Source organism: Achroia grisella, unplaced genomic scaffold, assembly GCF_030625045.1.
Source record: "Achroia grisella isolate CSIRO2021 unplaced genomic scaffold, CSIRO_AGI_Agris_v1 utg546, whole genome shotgun sequence".
NCBI lineage: Eukaryota > Metazoa > Arthropoda > Insecta > Lepidoptera > Pyralidae > Achroia > Achroia grisella.
Window position 1 is genome coordinate 3,092,171 of NW_026712931.1, and position 24,535 is coordinate 3,116,705.

At 30.6% G+C, this 24,535-nt stretch overlaps 2 protein-coding genes across 2 annotated transcripts; both read left to right on the forward strand.

Annotated features, from left to right (window-relative positions):
• Positions 1 to 1,112: 1,112 nt before the first annotated feature.
• On the forward strand, positions 1,113 to 6,204 carry LOC131848059 (cuticle protein 18.6-like). The gene is made up of 5 exons (XM_059197815.1): positions 1,113 to 1,158; positions 1,498 to 1,711; positions 2,098 to 2,125; positions 5,604 to 5,670; positions 5,803 to 6,204. Exons 1-5 carry the CDS (start codon positions 1,147 to 1,149, stop codon positions 6,202 to 6,204), a joined length of 723 nt encoding a protein of 240 aa, XP_059053798.1. The 5' UTR covers positions 1,113 to 1,146.
• A 5,723-nt stretch (positions 6,205 to 11,927) lies between these two features.
• LOC131848060 (cuticle protein 16.5-like) lies at positions 11,928 to 24,535 on the forward strand. Its single transcript, XM_059197816.1, has 4 exons — positions 11,928 to 12,017; positions 13,836 to 14,024; positions 17,758 to 17,898; positions 24,101 to 24,535. Exons 1-4 carry the CDS (start codon positions 12,006 to 12,008, stop codon positions 24,533 to 24,535), a joined length of 777 nt encoding a protein of 258 aa, XP_059053799.1. The 5' UTR covers positions 11,928 to 12,005.

Sequence of the window (24,535 nt, forward strand, 5' to 3'; positions counted from 1 at the left end):
TTCAGCGTGCTGATAAGTGTTGATAAGCTGCTAAACTCTGAGTTAAATTATTATTATTCACAATTTACGATAAATGAATATCAATTTCAACGATGACCAGGTTGTAATTTATGATGAAGTTATGAACTATACAATAAGCCACCAGTGATAAATGGAATGTTAAAAATATAGGAGAAGGTCAGGCCAGATTAGGTTCACTATTTTGCAAATAATATAATAATGATACAGAAAATTAGCAACAGCACGCCAGTGGAGTTAACAGTGTACTAGGAATGAGGAGCCACCCTATTACTAAAAACCCCTTTGTCCTTACTAAATAAGAAACACTTGGTCTGCATCATGTAAAAAAAGTTATTTATAAAAAACATTCAAATTGAAAATCATTTCATCGAAAATGCTATAATGACAAAAAATAGCGCAATTAAAGTGCGTACTAAGTAGTGCGTGCGTAGTAAGAAACAAAGAATACTATTTATGAATCGCCTCGAGCTAACGTTTATATTTAACATATCACCTAGTTTGTATATTTATTAGTATAGATTGTTTATTTATCTAATATTAGACAATATAAATACTTAATAATAATATGAATAGAATAGAAAATACTTTTTTCATATAAACTTAATTTAAGCATAGTAAATATATTATAGTAACTATATCTATAGTATTTATACCGTATAGTATCATCGAATGTTTTAAACCGCTAGACCACGGAGGCCGACAAAATATTTTTTGTTTGTTATGTAAACTGTTTACATAACAAACAATTAAGTAAATTAAGACAAAAAGTAAATAACGAGATAAAAAAAAATTAAATATAATAGAAAATTATTTATTCAAATAAACTTGCATTAAAGCACTGTTGAATAGTCATATTTTTTTTTCAATCTACCGCTTATTCCGAAAGCTATCTCATATAATATGTAACTTTACTAGTATGTGTTTTATAACGAAATACTATCCTTGTTAACTTCTCAACTCTCATACCGACCATACTAATCGCAATTCAAAAAACGTGGCCCACAAATGCAAAGGAGGTGCACACATCACGTTGCGTATGTCAGCCTTCAGAACTTACTATAAAGTACGCCACAAACAGTAATTGAACATCATTCAGTTCAGTAACTCAGTGAACAAACAATCAAGATGTTCAAACTGGTGAGTAGATAGTTACATTTTATGGATTCCTCGTCCAATTAAAACGGGGATCGCAATTACGACGGCCTAAGCCGAAGTTAGAACCCCTAGCGGTGCCTTCAAACTAAAGTCGTATCCGTCAGGCCTTCGTCCGTTCTATAAGTCCTTCCGCGGGTTTGGAGTGCCATCTGCACTCCTTCCCCATCGTCCGGTGAAGCTGTAAAGGCCAGCTGTAGCCAAAATAATTAAAGTAATCCGAAAAAAAGTAGCTTAATTTAAAAGTAGAACAGTTAACTACGACAATACACAAGATGAAATTATCATAACGGTAACTTTACAGTCAAACTTTTATTGTTTCAGTTCATATTCGCCTGCTTCCTGGCCCTCGCTGCCGCCAAACCTGGAGTACTAGCGCCGGTGGCGTACACCGCTCCCGTAGCGGCAGCGTACACCGCGCCCGTGGCGGCCGCGTACACAGCACCCCTCGCGTACTCTGCGTACTCCGCCTACACCGCCCCTGTTGCTGCGTACTCGGCGTACAGCTATGCCTCACCATACGCCGCCTATTACCTACGTCGCTAAGTTTTAAAGAAAGCAATAAAAGATTAAGAAATGTATGCCGACTCCGATTTATAAGTGTGAATAATAAATTGTTAAGCACTACATTTTACTTTTATTTATGTCATCTGATCATTTTAAAGCTGTTACTGTGCGTAAACTGTTTTCAGCTTGATAAAATGATGCACTGAATGCAATGTATTTTAAAATTTGTGTTAATAAAAACAATGTATTAATTTTTGCGAAAATAGACAATTCAAAAGATTTTTTTTTATTACTACAGATATTCATTATAATCCTTACTAATATTATAAATGCGAAAGTAACTCTGTCTGTCTGTCTGTCTGTCTCGCTTTCACGCCAAAACTACTAAATCAACTTGAATGAAATTTTCGTATACAGATAATATAGACCCTGAGAACGGACATAGGTTACATTTTAATGCGAAAAAAGGGTTGTAAGGGGTTAAAAAGGGGGATGAAAGATTGTATGGAAGAACGTCATTTTTGAAGCTAGAGGCTTGAAACTTATATTTGAGGCTGTTGATTAAATATAAATAAATGTGACATTCATTGTTTGTAAAAAAATTACCCTTACAATAGGGAATGAAAGTTTTTGTGGAAATTTGTTGTTTGTGTGGTTGTGGAATCTAGAACGATTAAACTTTTTTCTTTGACTTTTTAGAGTTAGTTTATTAAATATCTTACTAATATTATAAATGTGAAAGTAACTTTGTCTGTCTGTTTGTCTCGCTTACACGCCAAGAATACTGAACCGATTTAAATTGAAATTTGAAACAGACATAGATAGACTAGATCCTGAGAAAGGACATAGGTTACTTTTTAGTGTGAAAAAGGATTGCAAGAGGATTGAAAGGGTAGATCCATGTATAAAGTTAAAAGCTTGAAATTTATTTTTTAGCCTATTGATTAAATATAAATAAAGAAATAGGTTTGAAAGATTGTATAGAAGTGTCCTCAGTATCAAAGTTAGATGCCTGAAACTAATTTTTTAAGCTGTTGATTGAATTTTATGGAATTTTTGAAGTTAAAACGATGAAACTTTTTTATTTGACTTATATTGAGTTAAGTTATTAAATATTTTTCATTATTTACGCGGACGAAGTCGCGGGTACAGCTAGTAGAATATATATTACGTTCACAGATTTTTTAAAAGATTTACAGGTGAGATATATTATATCAATTATATAAAATAAAACATCCGGAAAATGTATACATTATATAAACTTCGAGTTATTTTCACAATTAAAAAAATATATATATATATATATATATATATATATATATATATATATATATACGAAATCAAGCAGCATTTTAATTAAAAAATCCACAAACAATGGTCCTCTTTAGGATATCTATTGAACTTGTTCTTCTCAACCAAATATGTAGCGAGGAATCGGATGAACAATGGAGAAAACTAAACTGTTATCTTATTCAACACATTTTATTTATTAATAGTAACCTAAGAAATATTTCTACTAGCATATAATTCAGAAAAATAATTAAATATCATTCTGCAACTGCTGGTAATGGTTGGCAACATAATAGAAAAGTAGATATAAATATACGGATTCTTAAAAAAAGAGAGACCTGAACAGTAAATTGTGCCAAATGTAGGGACTTAAATCAAGTATTTACCTGACATAAGTGTTTTATTATAGAATCTACCGTCTATATCCATACGTAAACGAACGTAACTTTCGGACGATGACGCATATCTTAGGACAATTCACACAGCGCCATTTAGTCCCAAGCTAAGCAAAGAATTTGTTATTCTTCGCTAGGCACTAGACAACTGATGTAAATACATATTATGTATATATTTATAAATAATATGTATTTACAAAAATATGTATTTAAAAATTCTATATACCCATATAGTTTTTGTAATTTATATAGAAAATACCGAGACCGATCCAAACAGGATATACTCATGAATATTAATATTTGTACCATGCGAGGAATCGAACCGGCGACCACGGAATTAATACGAAACCGTTAGACTACCGAGGCTATTTATATTATTATTATATTAAAATAATAATATCTTAGCACAAAACAGCGATATCCCAATCCAAGTAGAGCTTGCTTGTGTCATGATGACGTGTCATGGCTAGATAGCCAACTGATATAAAGCCATAGATACATTTTTGTAAATATATACCTAGAAAACACCGACACCGTCATATAGTATAATGCAATATAGTGGGCTGAAACCTAATTAAGTATAAATCAAGTTAGAATAAGCATACACTAATGCGAAAAATTAAAAATTTGGGTATTATAATAAATATTTCTTTTGTCATCCGTCCCACTCTTTATTTAATGATAGAGCAATGGTCGCCCTCCATACAGTCTAATCTTGTTTTTATCTTCCCGATTCTTGTCCAGGATAAAGAAATCTAAGGACAATTATTGTTTAAATTTTATCCGTAAAATTTTAGTGAGTACCTCAATTCTAAAACAGATATAGTTGTAAATGTATATATATAAATTATATAACATTTTGTTAATGAAAGCACTTTCATAGTTTCATTATACATTCTAATGATATTACCTATCATGTTCCCCCCTAAGTACAGAATAATAACCAATATATTGAATAATTTTAATGTGTAGCATAGATATATATCTTTTTAATGAAAATATACTACAAAATATATAGAACAGACTCGTTACATTATTTAAAGTGTTACAATAATTATAATCTAATTTTCAACCCAATCATGGTTTAATTCATTTAAAATTAAATGTACTTGTTATTTAAATGAATTAAACCATGATTTGGTTGATGACCATGATTATTTAAAAGCTAAATAATAATGTACCATTGAGTTTATGTCATTTGATTTATCTGTTCGACTATTTATGTGTGCAGTTTGCACACATAAATTCTATATCTATTCACGATATTGACGCCTGTACTGATTTTTTAATATTTTTTAAGATTAATTTTTCGATTCAATTTGTTCTTGTTGGTCCAGATATTTATTTAAAATTTAAAAACAGGTTCTGTATGGTATGAAGGTATGAAGCTGTTTTTGTGAAATATTTTTTTTTGTTCAACCAGCATCTTATGATTTAATGTCGTCCACTTTAAATAGGCACATTGACCTCCAGGGTTGTTGCAACTAGTCTATTATAACAACGAGCACGCACGCACTGACCTCTGACGCAATGTGACGACTGCGCCTACTGAATCCTTTATGCGTGCTCCACGGTTGTATACAAAACTGAACCAAAGTTATTTCTACCTATTTTTTTAAATGATATGACAGGTATGTCAACGATAATGGCTAAGGGTAGGTCGATCGACGACCTGGTTAAGATCGCTAGAAAGCGTTGGTTGCGAGCAATGCAGAACCGATCGTCGTGGAAATTTTTGGTGGAGGACTTTGTTCAGCAGTGGACGTCTTCCGGACTGAAATGATGATGGTGATGATAACGGTAATATATAGTTTAAGATATAGAATTAATCAGGTTCATTGCAGGCCACAAAACGGGAACATGCACTAAATGGAGCATTATTTGAAAAGTTACAAAATTTTAAATCAAAGTAAAAAATCAATGATAGTTTAAAGTATTCATTCCTCATTGATACCTATAAATAGAAAAAATAGGCATAATTAAGTAAATTTATGAGTATAATTAGGTTCCAATATTTAGAAAATATTTTGTTTCTAAAATGTTTGTTCTATAGGTAATAAAAAATATAACATCTCAACTTTTAGTGTAAAAAAACTGTTGGTTTGTTTTTGCATAAACCTTTGTTTGATGTATATCTTGAATTCGGTGCAACATTGGAACTAGTAAGTAAACCATCCCTCGTAATATCTCGAAACTATCGCCTGTAGTTGACCAATTAAGTATTTAAACTCACTACAGTTACTTTTTCGATATCAGTCTCTTGTTTAAATCAGAGCAATCAACTACCAACAACATGTACAAGCTGGTAAATAAATATGCATCTAAGACTATATCCCAGATATTTAAAACAAAACAAAAATCCATGTAGAATATAATATATATAAAATTTTAGAATTTACATTACAGTTATTTATTATATTACATTGTATATTTTCAGGTTATTTTCGCCGGACTTCTCGCAGCCGTAGCTGCAAAACCAGGCATCCATTCTGTTGCCTACCCAGCTGTCGCAGCTCCTGTTGCAGCAGCGTACACTGCCCCATTTGCGGCTGCATACACCGCTCCAGTCGCCGCTGCGTACACCGCCCCCGTCGCCGCAGCGTACACTGCGCCAGTAGCAGCTGCGTACACTGCGTCATTAGCAGCCGCGTACACTGCCCCAGTCGCCGCTGCGTACACCGCCCCAGTCGCCGCTGCGTACACTGCCCCAGTCGCCGCTGCGTACACCGCCCCAGTCGCCGCTGCGTACACTGCTCCAGTCGCCGCTGCGTACAGCGCTCGTTTAGCAACCGCGCCAGTCGTCGCAGCAGCATACAAAGCTCCTATTCTACTTAAGTAAAATCGAAGACTGCTCATATTTTACGAATTATGAAAAAATAAAAGAATAATTATCTATTCATCTATGATTTAAATCTTTATTATATGTAACTCTATGTTAAAAAGTCTGCGCATTGCAGTGAATATATAAAAATGTTCTTTTATAATAAAAACGAAGAAGAGGTTCATTTATTCTTAATTCTATTGATAAGTGGTCTATATTTTACTCGTCAGAATTTTGAAATCAAACTATAGATGAATACATATTCTATTGTTGTTCTAAACCATAAATGCATAGGATCTCTATATATATGACAAATAAAATAATTACTAGGGGTCCCAATAGAAAGGGCAATAATAGAAATAGTACTTTTCTTAATTCGATATTTTTTCATCGGAATAACTAACTAAATACACTTTCATATTATGAACATTTTAGGATTATAATGAGGTAGATAGACCATTTAAATACATACAATATCTTTATATTCTGCTAATGGTCAAGAAATTAATTTATTTTAATTTATTCTTCGATTTGAATAACCTAGACTAAATATATAATAGGCTATAGAACATAAGGAAGTGGTATTTCTTTATTAAAATCATCATGCGGCAATAAAGTTACAAGGATCATAAAGAGAGTAAAAAAAATGTCTGTTGAACAAAATATTATATGTTTTATTCATTAATCTTGAAACTGTCTCGAAAGAGGATACAAATTCTTTACATGTTTGAGGCATATGTAAATTAGTTACTTGTCGTTTTAAGGATGCAGACCTGCTTTGTAACCGGCTTAATAAATGACATAACTAGATCTTAAATGTGTGTGTTATCTATTGATTGAGACTTTCGAACACCTGGGCTATTAAAACCTAATATATAAAATACAATTTTTTAATAGTCAGTACATCAAAATTCTATAAGAACTTGAGCAGATAATATTCTGCTTTGTACCTAAGTTATAAAATAATATATACATATATAAAAATTCGTAGAGGTCTAATGTCTGTTCATAGAAAAAATACCGTGTCAGGGGATGTTAGAAATGAAATAGAAAACACATTTAGACTTATTTCTTTTTTCCTTCCTGTTTGTCTATTTGTATCGCCGAATCTGTTGCACTGATTTAAATGAAATTTTGTATGGCACACCGTTTTAAATATTATAATATTAATGACGGAAAATTAAGAAGTTTTCATTGAGTTACAAATATAGATTATGTTATTATAATTAAAAAAAATTAAAAATTAAAAATAAAATTTCTTATTACACTGGACCAGCACATAACATTATTTTCTCAGAATTCTTCTCCTTTACTAAATATGTTTGTAAAGGTGATGGTTGTCTCTTACTATGATATAGATGCCATTCCAATTACATAGAAAATATAATCTCATTCTTCTTCTTTTGCATTATATTTTATCGTAATAGGTACAGGTGAATTTATTGCAGTATAATTAAATCACGAAATATTAAAACGAAGTACACAAGGAGAATTATGAGACAATATTTAATCAATAAGTACAAAGACAAATTTTATTACACTTGAATACTGGGGTGATTTATGTCAATATTCCATTTGAAACTGGTTGATTTCTATAGAGATTTTCGTCCTTATTTAAGTCTTATAAATTATAATGAACAGAATTTGGCTACTTTCAAGAACTTATTAGAGACTTTTGGAAAAAATGTGCAATTACCTTTCCAAATTTTGGGAATAAATAGCACTACATTATATTTTTACGTTGTAAAAAATGACAGTATTTTTAAGTAAACATAGTAACTTCGTGTGTCTATACCTACTTCTTTATTAAAGTGTTATGGTGCTAAGTCCAAAGATAAATTTTGATTGAAACATAAACTAATTTCATAAAATTTGTATATACAGTGTTCGAACACCCCATACTATAATTAAGTATTAACATCTGAATGCTGATCACTATGTATTCTGTAGGTCTTTGCCTTCAGTCGGAATGTTTAAGCATGATTTCTACTTTTCTTTTTAGTTTAGTTTTTAGATATTTTGGGATTCATGCTATCTGCATATATTACAGAGCAATGTATGATTTAATCAACAAAGAATTACTCTGAGATATATCATAAGAATATGTATACACAACCTAAATAGTTATTGAGTAACAGATATATAAATATTCTAATGATTGGAACAATCTTTTAATATTTATGCGCCAGTTTAACTCGGCTAGCATTCCAGTTAAACTATAGGGTTATTTTGAAAGAAATCAAATGTTAAAAATATAAGAATATAAAACATCAGGCACGTATCACAACGGAAGCTTACACTTTCTCTCTAGTAGAGATGTGTCAACTCGAGTCATAATGTCGGTAGTCGCACCTACCTATATCTGCACCTACCAGCACCTACCTGTACGATCGTAAATTTAGCTACAGATTTTAATGCGGCTTTTCACGTGAATAGGTTCGTAATCTATTGACTTTGATAAAAAAATCTGAATGTCGTCGTCATGGCGACGCCGGGTTGATCCTTTAAAAAAAAACTCACTGTCACATTATTGGGGATTAATAAATAAACAAACAAGAATGAATTTTATCCTTTCAACATTAATTATATAACATTTGTCGATTTGTATTACGCGATCATAAATTCGATCGAACTGGATCCGAGACATTCAACGGTCAGGGTCACGGATAGTAATTATATTATGCATACAACTATGACTTTTACTATCAAAACCACTACAAACAGTAGAGGCATGTCCGTAAAAATATTACTATTGACAAGAGTGGTATCCAGTAGTGTCCACTGATTTACGAAGGTACTGTTACATTGTAATTAATAAAAACATTAGTATTGTTGTGTACGATTAATTTAATTGTCTATGTATATCGTATCTACTTCTTATTTTTTTACGTAGTTGAAATGGCCAATATACTTGATTAGCACTACTACATCTCGTTATAATGTAACGGTCGCGATACTCTTGTCTTGCCATTTCGGAGGACTAAGGTGTCAGATCATGCCTCTTAAACTGTAATTTCACTGCCCTATCTCACCCTGCAAGAGAAACACATATTATAAAGTGGCGGCTGAAATAGACTGAGGTACCCATGCACTTTTTCCAAAATGTACGTACGTAAATGGTGTAGGTAGGTAAATAAATTCACTGATAACATATTCTCGGTTTATGATTTTATTAAAATCGTCATAGATTTCATCTATAAATTGAAAACGAATATATTTTAATACAGTAATAAGGCTTATATAAATTTATTATATATATAAGGCTTAAATAAATATATGTAATTACATTTATTCGTTATTTGATAAACCTATTAAAGTATTCTTTGAAGATATATAATTTAAATATGGAATCTATGTGGTTCCTCCACATTTTGGCAATTTAAGCAAAATCCATTTTATATCTATTATGTACATTTTTTTTGTATATTTAAGCTAGCTAGTTACTCGTGATTTTGTACGCATGGAATTTTATTTTTTATTAGAATCTTTTGAACACAAAAGTAGCCTAAGTTAGTCCTTATAGCATTAACTATCTACTTGTGAAAGCGATCCAGCCGTTTCAGAGATTAACAGGAACAAACAGACAGAGATTTTTTTAAGTTGATACTAAACCTACGTACCTACTTTCATAAGAATTTAGTGAAAAGTTGTTAATTTAAAAATACAAACAGACGCTTCAATTTCATTTATTTCAACAGCTATTATTGCTTTAATATACATGTGAAAGGATCCGTGCAAATTATTTAATTATAGTTAAACAGTAATACTAAAATATTGTCTTTATCACTTATTAACTGTTTGTATTTAAAAGGAAAATTAAAAAAAGCAGACGAATTTGTATGTAAATAATATTGTGTGTATTAGAGATTAATACTTCACATTTCAACAAAATTAGTTATAGGTTGCAAATCTATTGGAATATTATAATAAATGGAACTCATTTAATTTTGACAATTTCGTTTTGTTTTCAATGCATATTTAATATTTCATATTAACGTAATATAAATAATAGTCATAAATATCCAGTATCCATTTAAAGTCAAATGCCAAGTTCGATTTAAAATCTCAATAACACATCATTCGCAGTCATTCAATGAAAACAGCTCCTCTCTTGGTATGTATTTTAGACACAATATTGTTCATTATTACTATTATATAATAAAATATGATGAAAATTAGGAATGTCTTTTTGTGACTAAATTTAAAAGGAGGACGTAATATAATTCTATTTTTCCATTTGTTGACAGATTATAATTGTTATTACTATTTTTCATCTCCAGTAGTTTTAAATTGAGAAGATAAAAATGTGTTGGTTTCGCATAAAACTAATATTTATTATGAATTTAAATATATGATGTGAAACTAGTTTTCACTTAAAAATCCATGATAATTACAACACAAAACATATATTATAATGCTACAACTATTTATGATCAATAAAATTGTATAAACAAATTCAAGTCCAAGGTCGTAATTATTACAACCTTGAATCCATTAAAATTAAGTTACATTGCGAGTACCTGCATAGAAAATTCTACGCGTGACAGATCCTTACCGCCTTCTACGTCAATTGTATTCAACAACGTCACACAGGATGTATACAATTGTTTTTATTCTTGCCAATTAAATAAAAGTCTGTGTGTTTGGAGTTTATTTAGTCTTTTACTGGATATAAATCTGGTAATAAAGTTATTATTTTTATTTATTCCATGCAGATCATTGACTCTAACACCCAGATTTTGCTTTATGGCTTTAAATTTTTTCTCGTATTGGGGAAAATTATATAGCTACCTTGTTTAGGAATGCTGATACTATAACATAACCTGTTTATTTTTTGTAGAAGCCGGATTTCTATTCGGATTACATATTGCATAATTTTACAAATTTTATGTCATGATTTCATAACATATTTATTTTTAGATTAAATTCATCATAGTCTTTCCTTCCATACAATTACTACAACTTACCTCCTTTTCTTTGTGGAATGGAGGATGATAAGATGAGTAAGATGATCACCGAGAATTTATCACGATAGTTGCCAGAGGGGACCGCGTGGAGGACGACCTAAAATCGTACATTGCTAGCAATGGGGTCTATGTATATTAATATATAAAGAAGTCATTTTTGGATGTTGGTTTGTCATTGTAATGTGACATGTATTTTGGTAACATGGGCGAATTGACTAAATCTGCAAATAAAATAAATGTGCAAAAAAAGCCATTTTGGCCTAACAATATTGATTGGTCCTTTTTACTATAATTCTTTCTTACCACTGTAAATAATGTCTACATCCCTACGTCACTTTAGTTAAAGTTGATATGAAATATTAACTAATGTATAATTATTTTTGTGATATAAATAAAAATGGTGGCAGATGACACTTTAAAAGTAATATGATTTTATGGTTTTAATGATACAAATAATGGTTTATGCGTACTACATTCGTCAAAGCGTAGATATAATGACAGAAATATAATTTCAATAAATATACTTGATACCTTATTGCTTTCAGCAACAACGCCACCTTATTGTAATTATACATGTGTTCTTTAATATAGCTTACGTTTTTTCTTATATTTAAGTTACAAATAAAGTATATTATTTTTATTTCTCTTGATACAATAAAACATCAACCTGTCAATGGCGCCATTAAAATAATTCATGTCGCGTACAAGTCCTGAACAAGCACGTCTCACCAAGGTACGTAAGCGACAAACCGATGCCAAACCAATGGGGTCATCATCGAATCCTTATATATTTAGCCAGGACTAGGCTACATCAGTTAGTGTTTAACAGACGTACACAAACAAACAATCAAAATGTTCAAGCTTGTAAGTACATTTTAATTTTTATAATTTAATTATTAATTTAGGTAATTTTGTACCCAACTTATATTGGCGTAAAAAACACTTTATTTAACTTCACAAATTAATATCAAAAGTACCTCTCATGATACAAAGATAATAAATGAGTATCATCTACATAGTCTTCTGTTGTTTAAATAATATTGACATTGTCTAAGATACTACAACTATGTAATATTATATTATCTGTGCTACAACTAACTAATTTTTCCAGTTTTCGTTAGCATAATAATTCATCAATAAAATTAATAATGGAAAAGTATGCATAAATGAACAGGTTTTAGCTTTATATATATATGTATCTATACCACATAAGTCTACACAAGAGCCTTAAATGAAATGTTAAGTGTATGTTTAAGAACTGTGCAAAAAAAAAAAACGAAACTATATGGTACACCTTTAATAACTTATTCTAGTGATTCTTTGGAGGTACTGTTAACCTAATCTTAAATTTATCTGAATCTATCTAGTAGAATTGAATTGATTGATAGTCAATCTAAGCCCCGATAATTTTGGAAACGTATTAAATAAGAGGCTGAAATGTTCTTTACATATGAGTACAATACGTACAGTCGAAGTTGAATCTTCATCCACAATATTAATCAACCGTTATCCCAGCTGGTAATACCAACATAATCTGGCTTGTATTTTTTATTTCATCTATTCTCTAGTAGATAGGTATGATAACATCATAATGATAAGAACAACAACATATGATAAGAAATTACTTAAACCTTTATAATTTTAAATCTTTAGTAGCTGCTTGCTGCTTGTATCTTGATGTTTTATCTATATTCATGTCGTTAAATTTTGAGAATGCTTAAATTATTTTATTTTTAATTGCTTGTTGCTTAAATAAGAATTTATTTATTCTGTGTTTTGATATTTTATTATGCAAAACTGTGATTTGTATGCTATACAGGTAGCGTGACTGTTGTGTCGATACATGGTTTTAAAGAATGTCTAGGACGAGAGTTCAGTACACATACATTAAGTAATCTTGTAATGTGAATTAATGCTGCAATAATGATGACAAATACTTATAATATGAATTTTTGCACATATTAACTTTAACTAATATTTAGTTATTAGCAATATAATCAGTTTTGCTATTTGGAATTATTTTTACACACTTAATTTTATTCAGGTATTGTTTTTGAAGTAACTCATTTAAAATTAATTTATATATATAAACATAAATATGTTTTTTAAATATGTTATAAATAAAATATATAATTATAATTGAAATAATATATTTTAAATGTTAAACGTGATGGATTATTGAGATTGGTACAAATGAAATATTTAAATATCATTTTACGGTCATATCAAATATGAATTGATCATTACAACTAAAACAACGATTATGGATCCTTTCGTAAAAAATACAATTTTGTTTTTGACATCACTAATAACTACCTGTAGTTTATCGAATTTTAACATGAATGTAATGGTAAGTAAATGTCTGGTCTGTTCAAGACATGAAACCACAATGGAGAGGTACACTGTCACAAAAAAAGAGCGTTTTGTCGTACCGTTAAATAATTCGTGTTAAAGTTGTTTGTAATATACGGTAAAGATACCAGATTTCAAATTAACAGATAAACTTTTTTTTTTAATTCATGACGGACAAAATCCCAAGCCGATTCATTTAGTAATATTTTTAGTTTTTAAACTTACAAAATAAGAAAATTGTACTACCGACAATTATAAATACTTAAAATAATATAGATATGATATAAATAATAACACAGTTTAATTAATTTATAATTTGTTTTATTACAGCTAATTTTGGCCGCCATCTTGGCATTCGCTGCCGCCAAACCGTTGGTGTACACGGCGCCAGTAGCCGCTGCGTACACGGCGCCAGTAGCCGCTGCGTACACAGCCCCGCTGGCTTACTCTGCGTACAGCGCATACTCGCCCGTCGCTTACTCTGCCTACACTTACGCTTCTCCCTACTCTTACTACATATGAACGAACCCGATGACAAATCTCTATACAAAGACATCATTATTATAGATTATTTATTGAATCAACGAGGATGAAGAAAAGCATATCGAATAAAATCTAAGCATACAAATAAATTTAAATTTTTTATTTCTTCGTCTATTTAAATATCTTTATTAAATGTGTTTTAGTACAATACATTAACATAACTAATTTTTCACAAGTATAAGGAAATATTAGAACATTTAATATAGTGCTTTACAAAGAAGCAATAAATTAATAAGGATCATGATAATAAAGAGAAAAATATATATCCCGTTTTAATCATAAAAATGTATACCACATTTTTATGATTAAAAAGAGATTTTTTGGTAAACACATAAAATTAAATACGACTTTGTCTGTACTATGATTATTAATTAATGTCTTTATCTGTCTGTAATCATGCGACGTTATGATACCATGTAACGGTAGAATTTATCTTCACATGGTATCCTTTTCTTTGGAAGTTCGTGCTTCATACATCTACCGGGTAGATGTATGCACACAGTTTCAAAGACCTATTTTTTATCGTACTCTATAAAATCTTGTAGTACGAGTAATTTTAATAATATACAGATTTACTGACTTTGTATATTACTAACTAGTATGACGGTAAATCGTAATGGCGTAAACAAGAGCATCATAGTAAACCTTTCGAGCATAATTGTTTTAATATAGATTATGGCAATCAATTTAAAAAATCACAATTAATATATTTATTTCATTATTATTATTATATATTATTATCATAGTGTTACATCGAAAGAAAAAAATTGTTATCTGGCAATAATTTAGAAATTATGAACATGTATGTGTCTACAATATAGTAGCTATGTAGACGTTTTTTTTTATACTACTATGGTGGCAAACAAGCACACGGCCCATCTGATGGTAAATGGTTACCGTGGCCTATGGACGCCTGAAGCACCAGGGGTGTCACGTGCGCGTTGCCGACCCTTAAGAAACCTTAATATACCCTTCTTGAAAAACCCCATGCTGTAGTCTCGTGAGAAAACCTCGGCAGGAAGTTCATTCCACAATCTAAGTGTACGCGGGAGGAAGCTCCTCTGAAACCGCACTGTCCGAGACCACTTAGGTTCCAGCGTGTAGGAATGAATTCTCTGTCGATGGCGAGCGGTGCGATGGTGAAAGGTGGCCGTAGGCATCATGTCGAACAATTCCTCATAACACAGTCCGTTGTATAATCGGTAGAACACACAAAGCGAAGCGAAGTCTCGCCTCAAACTAAGTGGCTCGATACCGTCAGAGAGATTGGGATCATCGACAATTCTCATAGCACGTCTCTGAACCGAGTCAAAAGGACCGAGAGAAGGTATCCAGGTGCTCCTGCCCAAAGATGAGAGCAGTACTCCATGTGCGGCCGAACTTGAGACTTATATAAGAGGAGTCTCTGGTCCGCAGTGAAATACCGCTTCGCTCTATTGAGCACACCGAGTTTTTTGGACGCCAGCTTAACCTTTTCTTCGAGGTGACTACGGAACTCAACTGTGCTAGAGATGTCGATACCGAGAATCCCAATACTCTTAGAGATGGTAATGGACGTGTTCTGGAATTACGGAGCCACAGCAAAAGGGGTTTTCTTTTGATAGACGTGATATATATTGTTTCCTTTTAATTTACGTAAATTAAATTACTATAGTGGCATTACTATAGAAACCTTACAAAATATTTTACTAATATTGGTTACCACAGATAATGTTATACAGTAAGTGTAGTTAATATTTCAGTAACAATTACAGTACTCATGTATGTTGACAATAGTAATGGTACTACTTTTTGTACTCTTCAACTAATTGAGTTAGAACCACAGATAACATAATGTTACATAGTAGAACATATTTACAGAACTAATTCTGTAAAATATGTGCAAAATATCATCGTGATCGCATATTGTCAAAAGGGTTAAAATTCGATTCGAGACTTCACTTTACCCCTTAAGCAGACAGGAAAAAAATAATAGTTACCGTAAGTATAAAAATTAAAATCAACGTGCATCCATTACAACTAACTTTTTGACTGAGATTGTTAATTTGTAATAAATACTTGAATTGGACCCGTTTTGCAAATCAGCCTTGGATTAGACTATTATGTCAGAATAGTTGTTTTCGTTTTTTTTTTATTTATTAGCTAGCCAGAAAATAGAGTCTTGTATCAATAGATTAAAGGTTATTTTGTATTTGAAAAATCCTGATTTTTATTAAGTCCGGTTTTTGAGTGCCCCTATAAAATAGGCGTTTTTGAGAATAATAACGTCATTCAGCGTCGATTGCCTGAAAATAAACCTTCAAAATGTTCAAAGTGGTAAGTTGATATATACTCCACATTTAATATTATTTCATTATTCATATTTAGATTCATATTAAGATAAATACTAATGCGACTGTATGATTGATTTCATAAATAACATCTTAAAATAAGTGTTTATCTTAAAGGTAGATTATGATATGAGGACACACTAACTTTTAATTAAAAAAACAGCAGATGAAGTGACAATAATAATAAACTAATTACATTTTGTGTTGCATTGCGGATTTCTGCTTTATTTGTTACAGACTCAGTAGACAGTAATTAGATTTATTCCATTATCATTATCTGCAATGTGTGAAATCATAAACATTTTTTGTACAGATATAAGTATTATAAGATAGTACATTTATATTGTGTGTACGATATGTAATGTTTTCTTATTTATGGTACAGACGATCATTTTTCATCATTTTATTAGTGACGAATCTCACGCCGTCAGTAGGTAAATAAGCATTTTGGTGTAGCAAATTATCGCCTCTAATCAGAACGCATTAGGTTGTGAATCAGTCGCTAACCATATGGTATCAAGATCGCGACAAGGGTGTACCAATAACAATTTATGATATAGACACTAGCGCTTAGCCCGGTTTCGTACGCATTTATATATTAAATAGCTTAATAAGCTCATTATGGGGTTGTGTTTTATTTTTTCTCATGTTGTTGATACTGTAGTTGTCTATAGAGAACAGAATTTTTAATATTATATTTAATTTATTTAATATTAGTTTAGGTATAGTTGAAATCTATTTATATTTATTTTTATATTATTTAGATAATAATATACATTTTGTTATACATCTTCTATAACGATATTTCAGTAAAACAATTGTTACAATATGAATAAATTACAATAGCAGTAAATTTGAGAAAATACACAAAGTAAAATAATAATAATCTAAGTCAATTGAAGCTCAAAATAACTTTAGCTTCTACTATGAATACTAAACAACTGATAGAAATAGTAAAACATGTTTTATTAATTATATTATCATAATAAGTCTTCTTTTTAATTTAAGTTTAATTATAATATTTGAGACAAGATTCACTAGCTCACACAATATTAACACGCATTGAAAAAACAAAAGATTTTACTGAGTACAATAAACTATTGAAGTACCGGGTGTTTGCTGGAAGAATATTGCTGTTTAAGTTGTTATAATAATGAAATAAGTAATGGTTAGAATTTATTGTATACAAAATTTAATAGTGACGCCACGGTATGTTCGAGAAGGAGTGAAAAAATATATAACAAAACAAAACAACACCGATGTTCCATGCGTGAAGTTCCAAGTTTGAATTTTATAATTTTATTTTAAAATAATTATTTGGCTATTTGTAATTGCAAAGACGGGAATACAGTATGTACTAGATAATTTTAATTTTTCAGCTCATTATCGCCCTTGCTGCAGTCTTGGGCTTTGCTGCAGCCACGCCGTCGGTGCTGGCTTACTCCGCACCGATAGCTTACACCGGCTACAGCCCGATCGCTTACTCAGCTTATAGCGCTCCCTACGCGTACTCTGGATTTGTACCTTATGCTTACGGAGGTTATGCAGATTATCCATTCCTTTTCAAGAAACGCTAAACACACGACGACCTTATATATGAACACGGACAGTTATCTGATTATTAGTTATTAAGTAATAAATGTTTTTTTGCTGGTAATGTTTTATTTCATATTTATTAACATACTTCAGCTTTGAATGGTATTTAATTTTTCTTTCGGATATGAATCTTTTTTTTAATTTTGCATTGGGTTTAATGTTATTATTTTCAAATTTAATATATGTTAATAAATAATAATAATAAATCATGTCAATTCAGATAGTGTCACTAATAAACTGCTAGTAGTTCCTATTTTTATAACCATACATAAAAACACCCAAATTAAGAATAAAGAATTAAGAAGCAATTATATTCATGAATACGGTTTGCATTGTGAATGAATAGAACTTGCAATTACCAAAAGTACTAGATCACTAGAGTACTTTGATTAGTACAGACCCGACAAACGCTATCTCACAAATATCTTACTAAATGGTTTAACTTACTGTCACCAGGTTCGCAAACTGTCAGAGGGAAATTAAAATAGTTGCAGAAGGTTTTTGACATGTTCAAATTTAATGAGCAACATTCATTTTCCCGTTCCTTAAGAAACTGCTAGAAAGTTTATAAATTTCAGAAATAAGAAAATTAATGCTAGCTAAGTTATATTGTTCTCAAGTCTTGCCAAGGGAACTAAGGATTAATTTATAAATACATAACGACTCATAAATACATCTAATAATGATTACAAACATTGATATCATGACGTAAACTTTACATCCAGTCAATTTTATGTACAAGTCGGTATCGAATATAAATCACACCTAACCTGGTACTATGCCGGTTTTAAATGCCACAATGAATATCAAACTTACCTAAGTTCGAAGATAAAAATAGCTAAAAATAGCAACTAGGTAAAAATCATGTTGATTTTTAAAGGCCATATGATGATTATTTTGTTCAAAATAATAACAGCATAATATTAGCTACGAATAAAAAAAAATTGTTTCATATAACAAACGTTGTCTCCTATTTTTTGAGATAAGAAGAAGCGTATGTCTGTCTTCGTGATAAAGTCTTAATGTTAATTTTATTAAAATCGTATCGTAATCGTAATCCCAAATGAATCTATTACTTTACGTCGACATAACAACTGTAGTTTAAATAAAGAAACAAATTTTGATACTCAATAACAACGAAAGAACTTGTAGATATAATAAATACTAATAAGATAAAGGTTAACCTACTCTCAGGAAATATCAAATAAAATAATCGAGGTTATATCTCATATAAATCTAATATAAATGTATATAGATCATTTTGTTCATCTTATTAAATCATTAAATGAATTCAAATGTGTTTGTGATGTTTCATAAATATATTCTATTTGTTACATAAACCTTGAATTGCTAGTGCTATTACGTCACACCTGAACACAAAACTGCTAAATATCAAATCCAATGTTACATTTTGGCGCTTATTCGTTTTTCCGAATATACTAAATACCTACATAATTAGACATTTACAAAGTTTTGGCATAGTAATTACATATAAGTAGATTTCTACACATTCATAAACGATAATTAAATATTTTAAGTTATTACAACAAATTATTGCAGATAATCTCAATCTAATCTATTATATGTCAGTATTATATCTAGTTCAATTTCCAATGTTTCATTGTGGCTGTATTTTATGGGACTGGCACTTTAAGTTTGTACGATGTATCTAAATATCAAAGAAACTAATAAAAAAATTGTTATAAACACATAACATACCTAATCAAACATAAAGCCTAAGCAATAATTTCATGAAAATAAAATGAATTATAATAACCCGATTTCTAAAACAGCAGACAAACTAATAAAACGAACTTATTCTCTTAATTTCCTAGAAAATCGTGACCTAAAGACTAGGAGCTAGATCTTTACTTGCGCTTATTTGTAAAAGAAAGGAAAGATAATTAATACTTAGTTGTAAACCTAATACGTGAGGATAAAACATTCTGAAAGAGAGTACTCTCACCCTGAGATACTAATAATTTGAATATAAAGAATAATAATGTATTTTTATTTTATATCCTTATTATTAGTTCTCTCAGTGTTTAATTCGATCATTTATAAATATAGATACTAATCGAATCATGCGATTAACCATAAATTAATGTTTATTTTTTATGAATTCCGATTTTTAGGGTTTCAATAGACAATACAAAATAGCGATAAATTAAAAAGAACCGATATTCTAACGTAAAATCTAACGTGTATATAAAATATAAAAGTACATGTAATATCTATATAACAGAAAATATAAAAAGATATGACTACTTATCATAGTTGTACAGAAATTGACAAATAAATATAAAATTGCGCCTGGTTTCAATTAATGACATTTAAACTAAACTAAGGAAATCCTAGTCTCATTAATTTATAACATTTATTTAAACCAAACATAATATTTAATTAATTTAATAACTACTTAAATAATTTGTTTAAATAAAATATACGTATTCGGAACTCAGTATTTAATCCAATTCACACTTGACTGGCTTTTAAAAGGTAGTCACATAATAATTAAGATGATCTGAATCTGATTAACATCAAATATTATAAGTCCAGATCAAGTTTAAGAAAATAATATATTTCAATTACTAGTTTTTACTCAGTATTATATACATAATTTAAAAAGTCACGAATAAATAAAATATCAATTATTAATTATTAATTTATATTAATCACGTAATGGTCACTTGTCAACTGGGCGGATATCATTTTTACTCACCTAAGTCGTATATAATAATTATAATAAAGTGGCCTACGTAGCACGATATAATTATATGTATAATAGTTCTAAATAATATGTATCAATTTTGACTCATGAAGGTGAACTAGATCAGAATAGTTGTTATAATAAAGAAGCTTTAGGCCGGTAAAATTTCCATAATTATGTAACTATCGATCGTTGTTTAGATACACCATTACGGCTATGATCCCTTGTGGTGTAGGCAGAGCATTGTCAACTGTTAACGTTGTATGTTAAGTTTTGTATTAATAATAATAATTATTATTATTAAGTTTTGTAATATTTAAATTCAACGTGAAAATGAGCAAACTGGTTTTTTCATCAAAGTTTCATGCATAATATCCCGACGCTCTCAAAGATCTTTGTTAAAATCATAACATACGTGAACAAACTTTCTGCACATATGTTTGAAGTAAACAACAACAACTAATGACTTTGAGTGTACTATAGCTTTCCCTTCAACCAGTCTCAATTGAGTTTTGTGTAGTGATCTGGCTTCTGAAACAGTGCTTTATACATTTACAGGCAACGGAGAATTATATTTATAAGCACTTAGTGGAATATTAAACAGTAAATGTTATATAATATGATTTTATGCACATTTTTTATGAGTGATGATGGAATGGTGCACCTTCCTATGAAAACGATAGGCATACTGTATATTATATGACATAGCTGGGGTGTCATTTAAATATGATAAGTACTAGAGTGAAGACAGAAAAGTCAGTCATTGTGGCGAATTTACTATGACCACCACGTTTCAAGAGATAACGGGGTGGAGGTCGACCTAATAATTTGACAGCGGTCGATCTGTACATTGTTAACAATTAAGCCTATTACCAAAAATCTCCTATATCAATATTATGCATTATATTTGACACGTGACGGGATATCGTTTATTAATTATATAAGTACGCTATTTCTATGAGTTTCTAGCAGGTCATTCCATATTTTTACACATATTTTTTTAATTGGTTGCTGTTTATACTGCTTTTGTAATGAGAATACGCATTACACGCACTCCATGTAACGACAAATATAATACATACATATCTAGGATATACTAGCTGGCCCTCGCAACTTCTTCTGCATCACACACACACTTGATATGTGTTACTATATTTCTCTGAATTCACATAATATCTCATTAATTTATACAGTATGTCCTATTTTGATGTATAAACTATGCTGTATAATATATTACTGTAAGGTTTCGTCAATATCCGTTCAGTCATTTCTGCATGAAAGAGTAACAAACATCCATCCATACTCACAAATTTTCGCGTTTATAATGTTAGAAAGATAGTAGAAAATAGGATGTAGGGCTAACAACATATTTTATTAAATGTTGAAAATCGATTATCAAGGTATTTATCACTAATTCGAGCGAAGACGGACACTAGTACCAAAATTTGCATAAGTTGCTTATTTATGCAAATAACATTGATCATTGCTCGTCATTATTATGATATTCTAAAGCAAGGCCACCGGATGTTAATTGAAAATACTGGCTCGAACGTTTTCGATATTCAAAAGTAGATCAGGTTTACAACAAAGCCCACACATATTATCTAATATAAATTATCATATTTAAATATATGGTGATTGTTAGTTTTTATAACAATTCTATCTGTTATGACTTTATACATTCACAGCTTGTGTTTGTTTAGATTTATAGACTTAATTTTCTCATAAAAGAAACAGGTAGGTACTTAAAATGAAAAAAAAAAATTGTTACAGATGGGACTTGTTATTTGAATTTAATAGACTAGACTACTGAAGTAATTACTACTGCTTTTTATTCTTTGAATGTTATGAAAGGCTATTTAGTAATTAGGCAGCCTATTGTTAACTCTGTCTTACTGATAGTAATGTAAATGTAAATAATAATATAGTAACTAATATAATATAGTAATAATATATATAGTATAGAAGTATATATAAAAGTATATAGCATATTAATTTATATAACTGTATTTTCTATGTGGTAACAACAAATAGTTTTCGTTTAATTCATTTCATTACATGCTCGTTTAGTGAAAAACAAACTCGTTTGTCGTATCATACTTTATTTTCAATATGGCTTAAAACTTTAATAAATGTTAAATACATTACATTAAAATAGATACAGGTAAGCAAAACTAGGCCTTCCTTCTCTGCGCTTTAATTAGTATTTACACTCGCACTTATCACTGTTCCATAACATTAGTAAACACTTCATACATCTGTATTTGCTAACTTACAATGTGTAAACTCGCAATTGGATCTGATAGTCATTACAGATCTCTTTATATAAAATTACAGAAATAAGAAAACTTTAGACTAATTTATATGATTTCTTGAAGGTACATCGTTCATCGGAATTGGCATTGGAGAATACGCACATTTTTATAAATTTATTTTGGTTATCAAATCATAATTGGAAACAATTATATAAACTAGTTATAAATATTATAATAGTATATATAAATTACGAGTCTGAAATTAGAAGATATAATTTATATATTTTATGTCAATCGCAGTTTTAAGGCAATATATTGGTTAAACTGTACCGTCAGGTATATAAAATGATATTATAACTAAATAGATATTATAATGTTATTCGCAAAATCTTTTGATATACTTATTTCCATTAATTAATGTTATATGAGTATACCTTAGAAAGATACTCTCCCTACGCACAATAAAAATACGTTAAAGTTGATTTGCCAAATTAGCCTTGAATACATTATGTGTCACAAAGTGTATAAAAATATGTTATTTAAATTTTTATATATTCAAAACCGATATGACTTGCTAAAGGACTCATTCTTAAAACAAGAGAATAAAGTCTATTTTATGATTAGAAATTTATGTATTTGCGGTCTGGAGTCCGGTTTTAGAAATCTACTATAAAACAGCCGCTCGGGATGAGCCTGATATCACTCAGATATTGTAGTCTGAAATCAATACACAACCATGTACAAGCTGGTAAGCAAAATATGATATACTTTTTAAATAATATGTACATGTATTTTAGTGCTTTCAATCATAACAAAGTATGAAATAATAATGTTATAAAATAAATCTAATTGTTGTTTAGTAATAGTTTCTAACTGATTGAGATTATTACCAAAAATATTTAAACATAGGCTCATGATTGGAATCCCAAATGGGATAATCACATAATTTACATTAATAGTTGCATTGTTATGAATTCAAAATAAAGGAGAATCGGACGTTTCAAATTTTACCAATATTGATTGATAATGATTATTCACTAACTGCGTCTTATGTAGTTTACGTATTTTTACTACAGTTGATGCATTCAAATAAATGTAAAATAGAATAGTCATTCATTGAATTATGTACAAAACCAACTATAACTTTATTTTAAATTACAGCTGATTCTTTCCGCTGTTTTGGCGATCACCGCCGCCAAGCCTAACGCCTTAATCGGCGGATTCGGATATGCCGCACCAGCTGTGGCTTACTCCGCCCCAGCAGTAGCGTACTCTGCACCAGCTATCACCGCCGCTGTCGCCCCCGCCGTCGCCCCAGCCGTTGCCCCGGTCGCCTACAGCGCCCCAGCCGTCGCCGCCGCCGTAGCCCCCGTAGCATACTCCGCCCCAGCCCCAGTTGCATACTCTGCCCCAGCAGTAGCTACCGCCGCTGTCGCCCCTGTTGCTCCCCTCGCCTACTCCGGATACCCAGCATACTCTCCCTTCGGATACTCTGGCTACGCTACTCCCTACGCTCTCTCCGGTGTATCCACATACGGCCCAGCATACGGCTACGGCTACAGCAGCTACCCTAGCTACTACTGGAAGAAACGATAA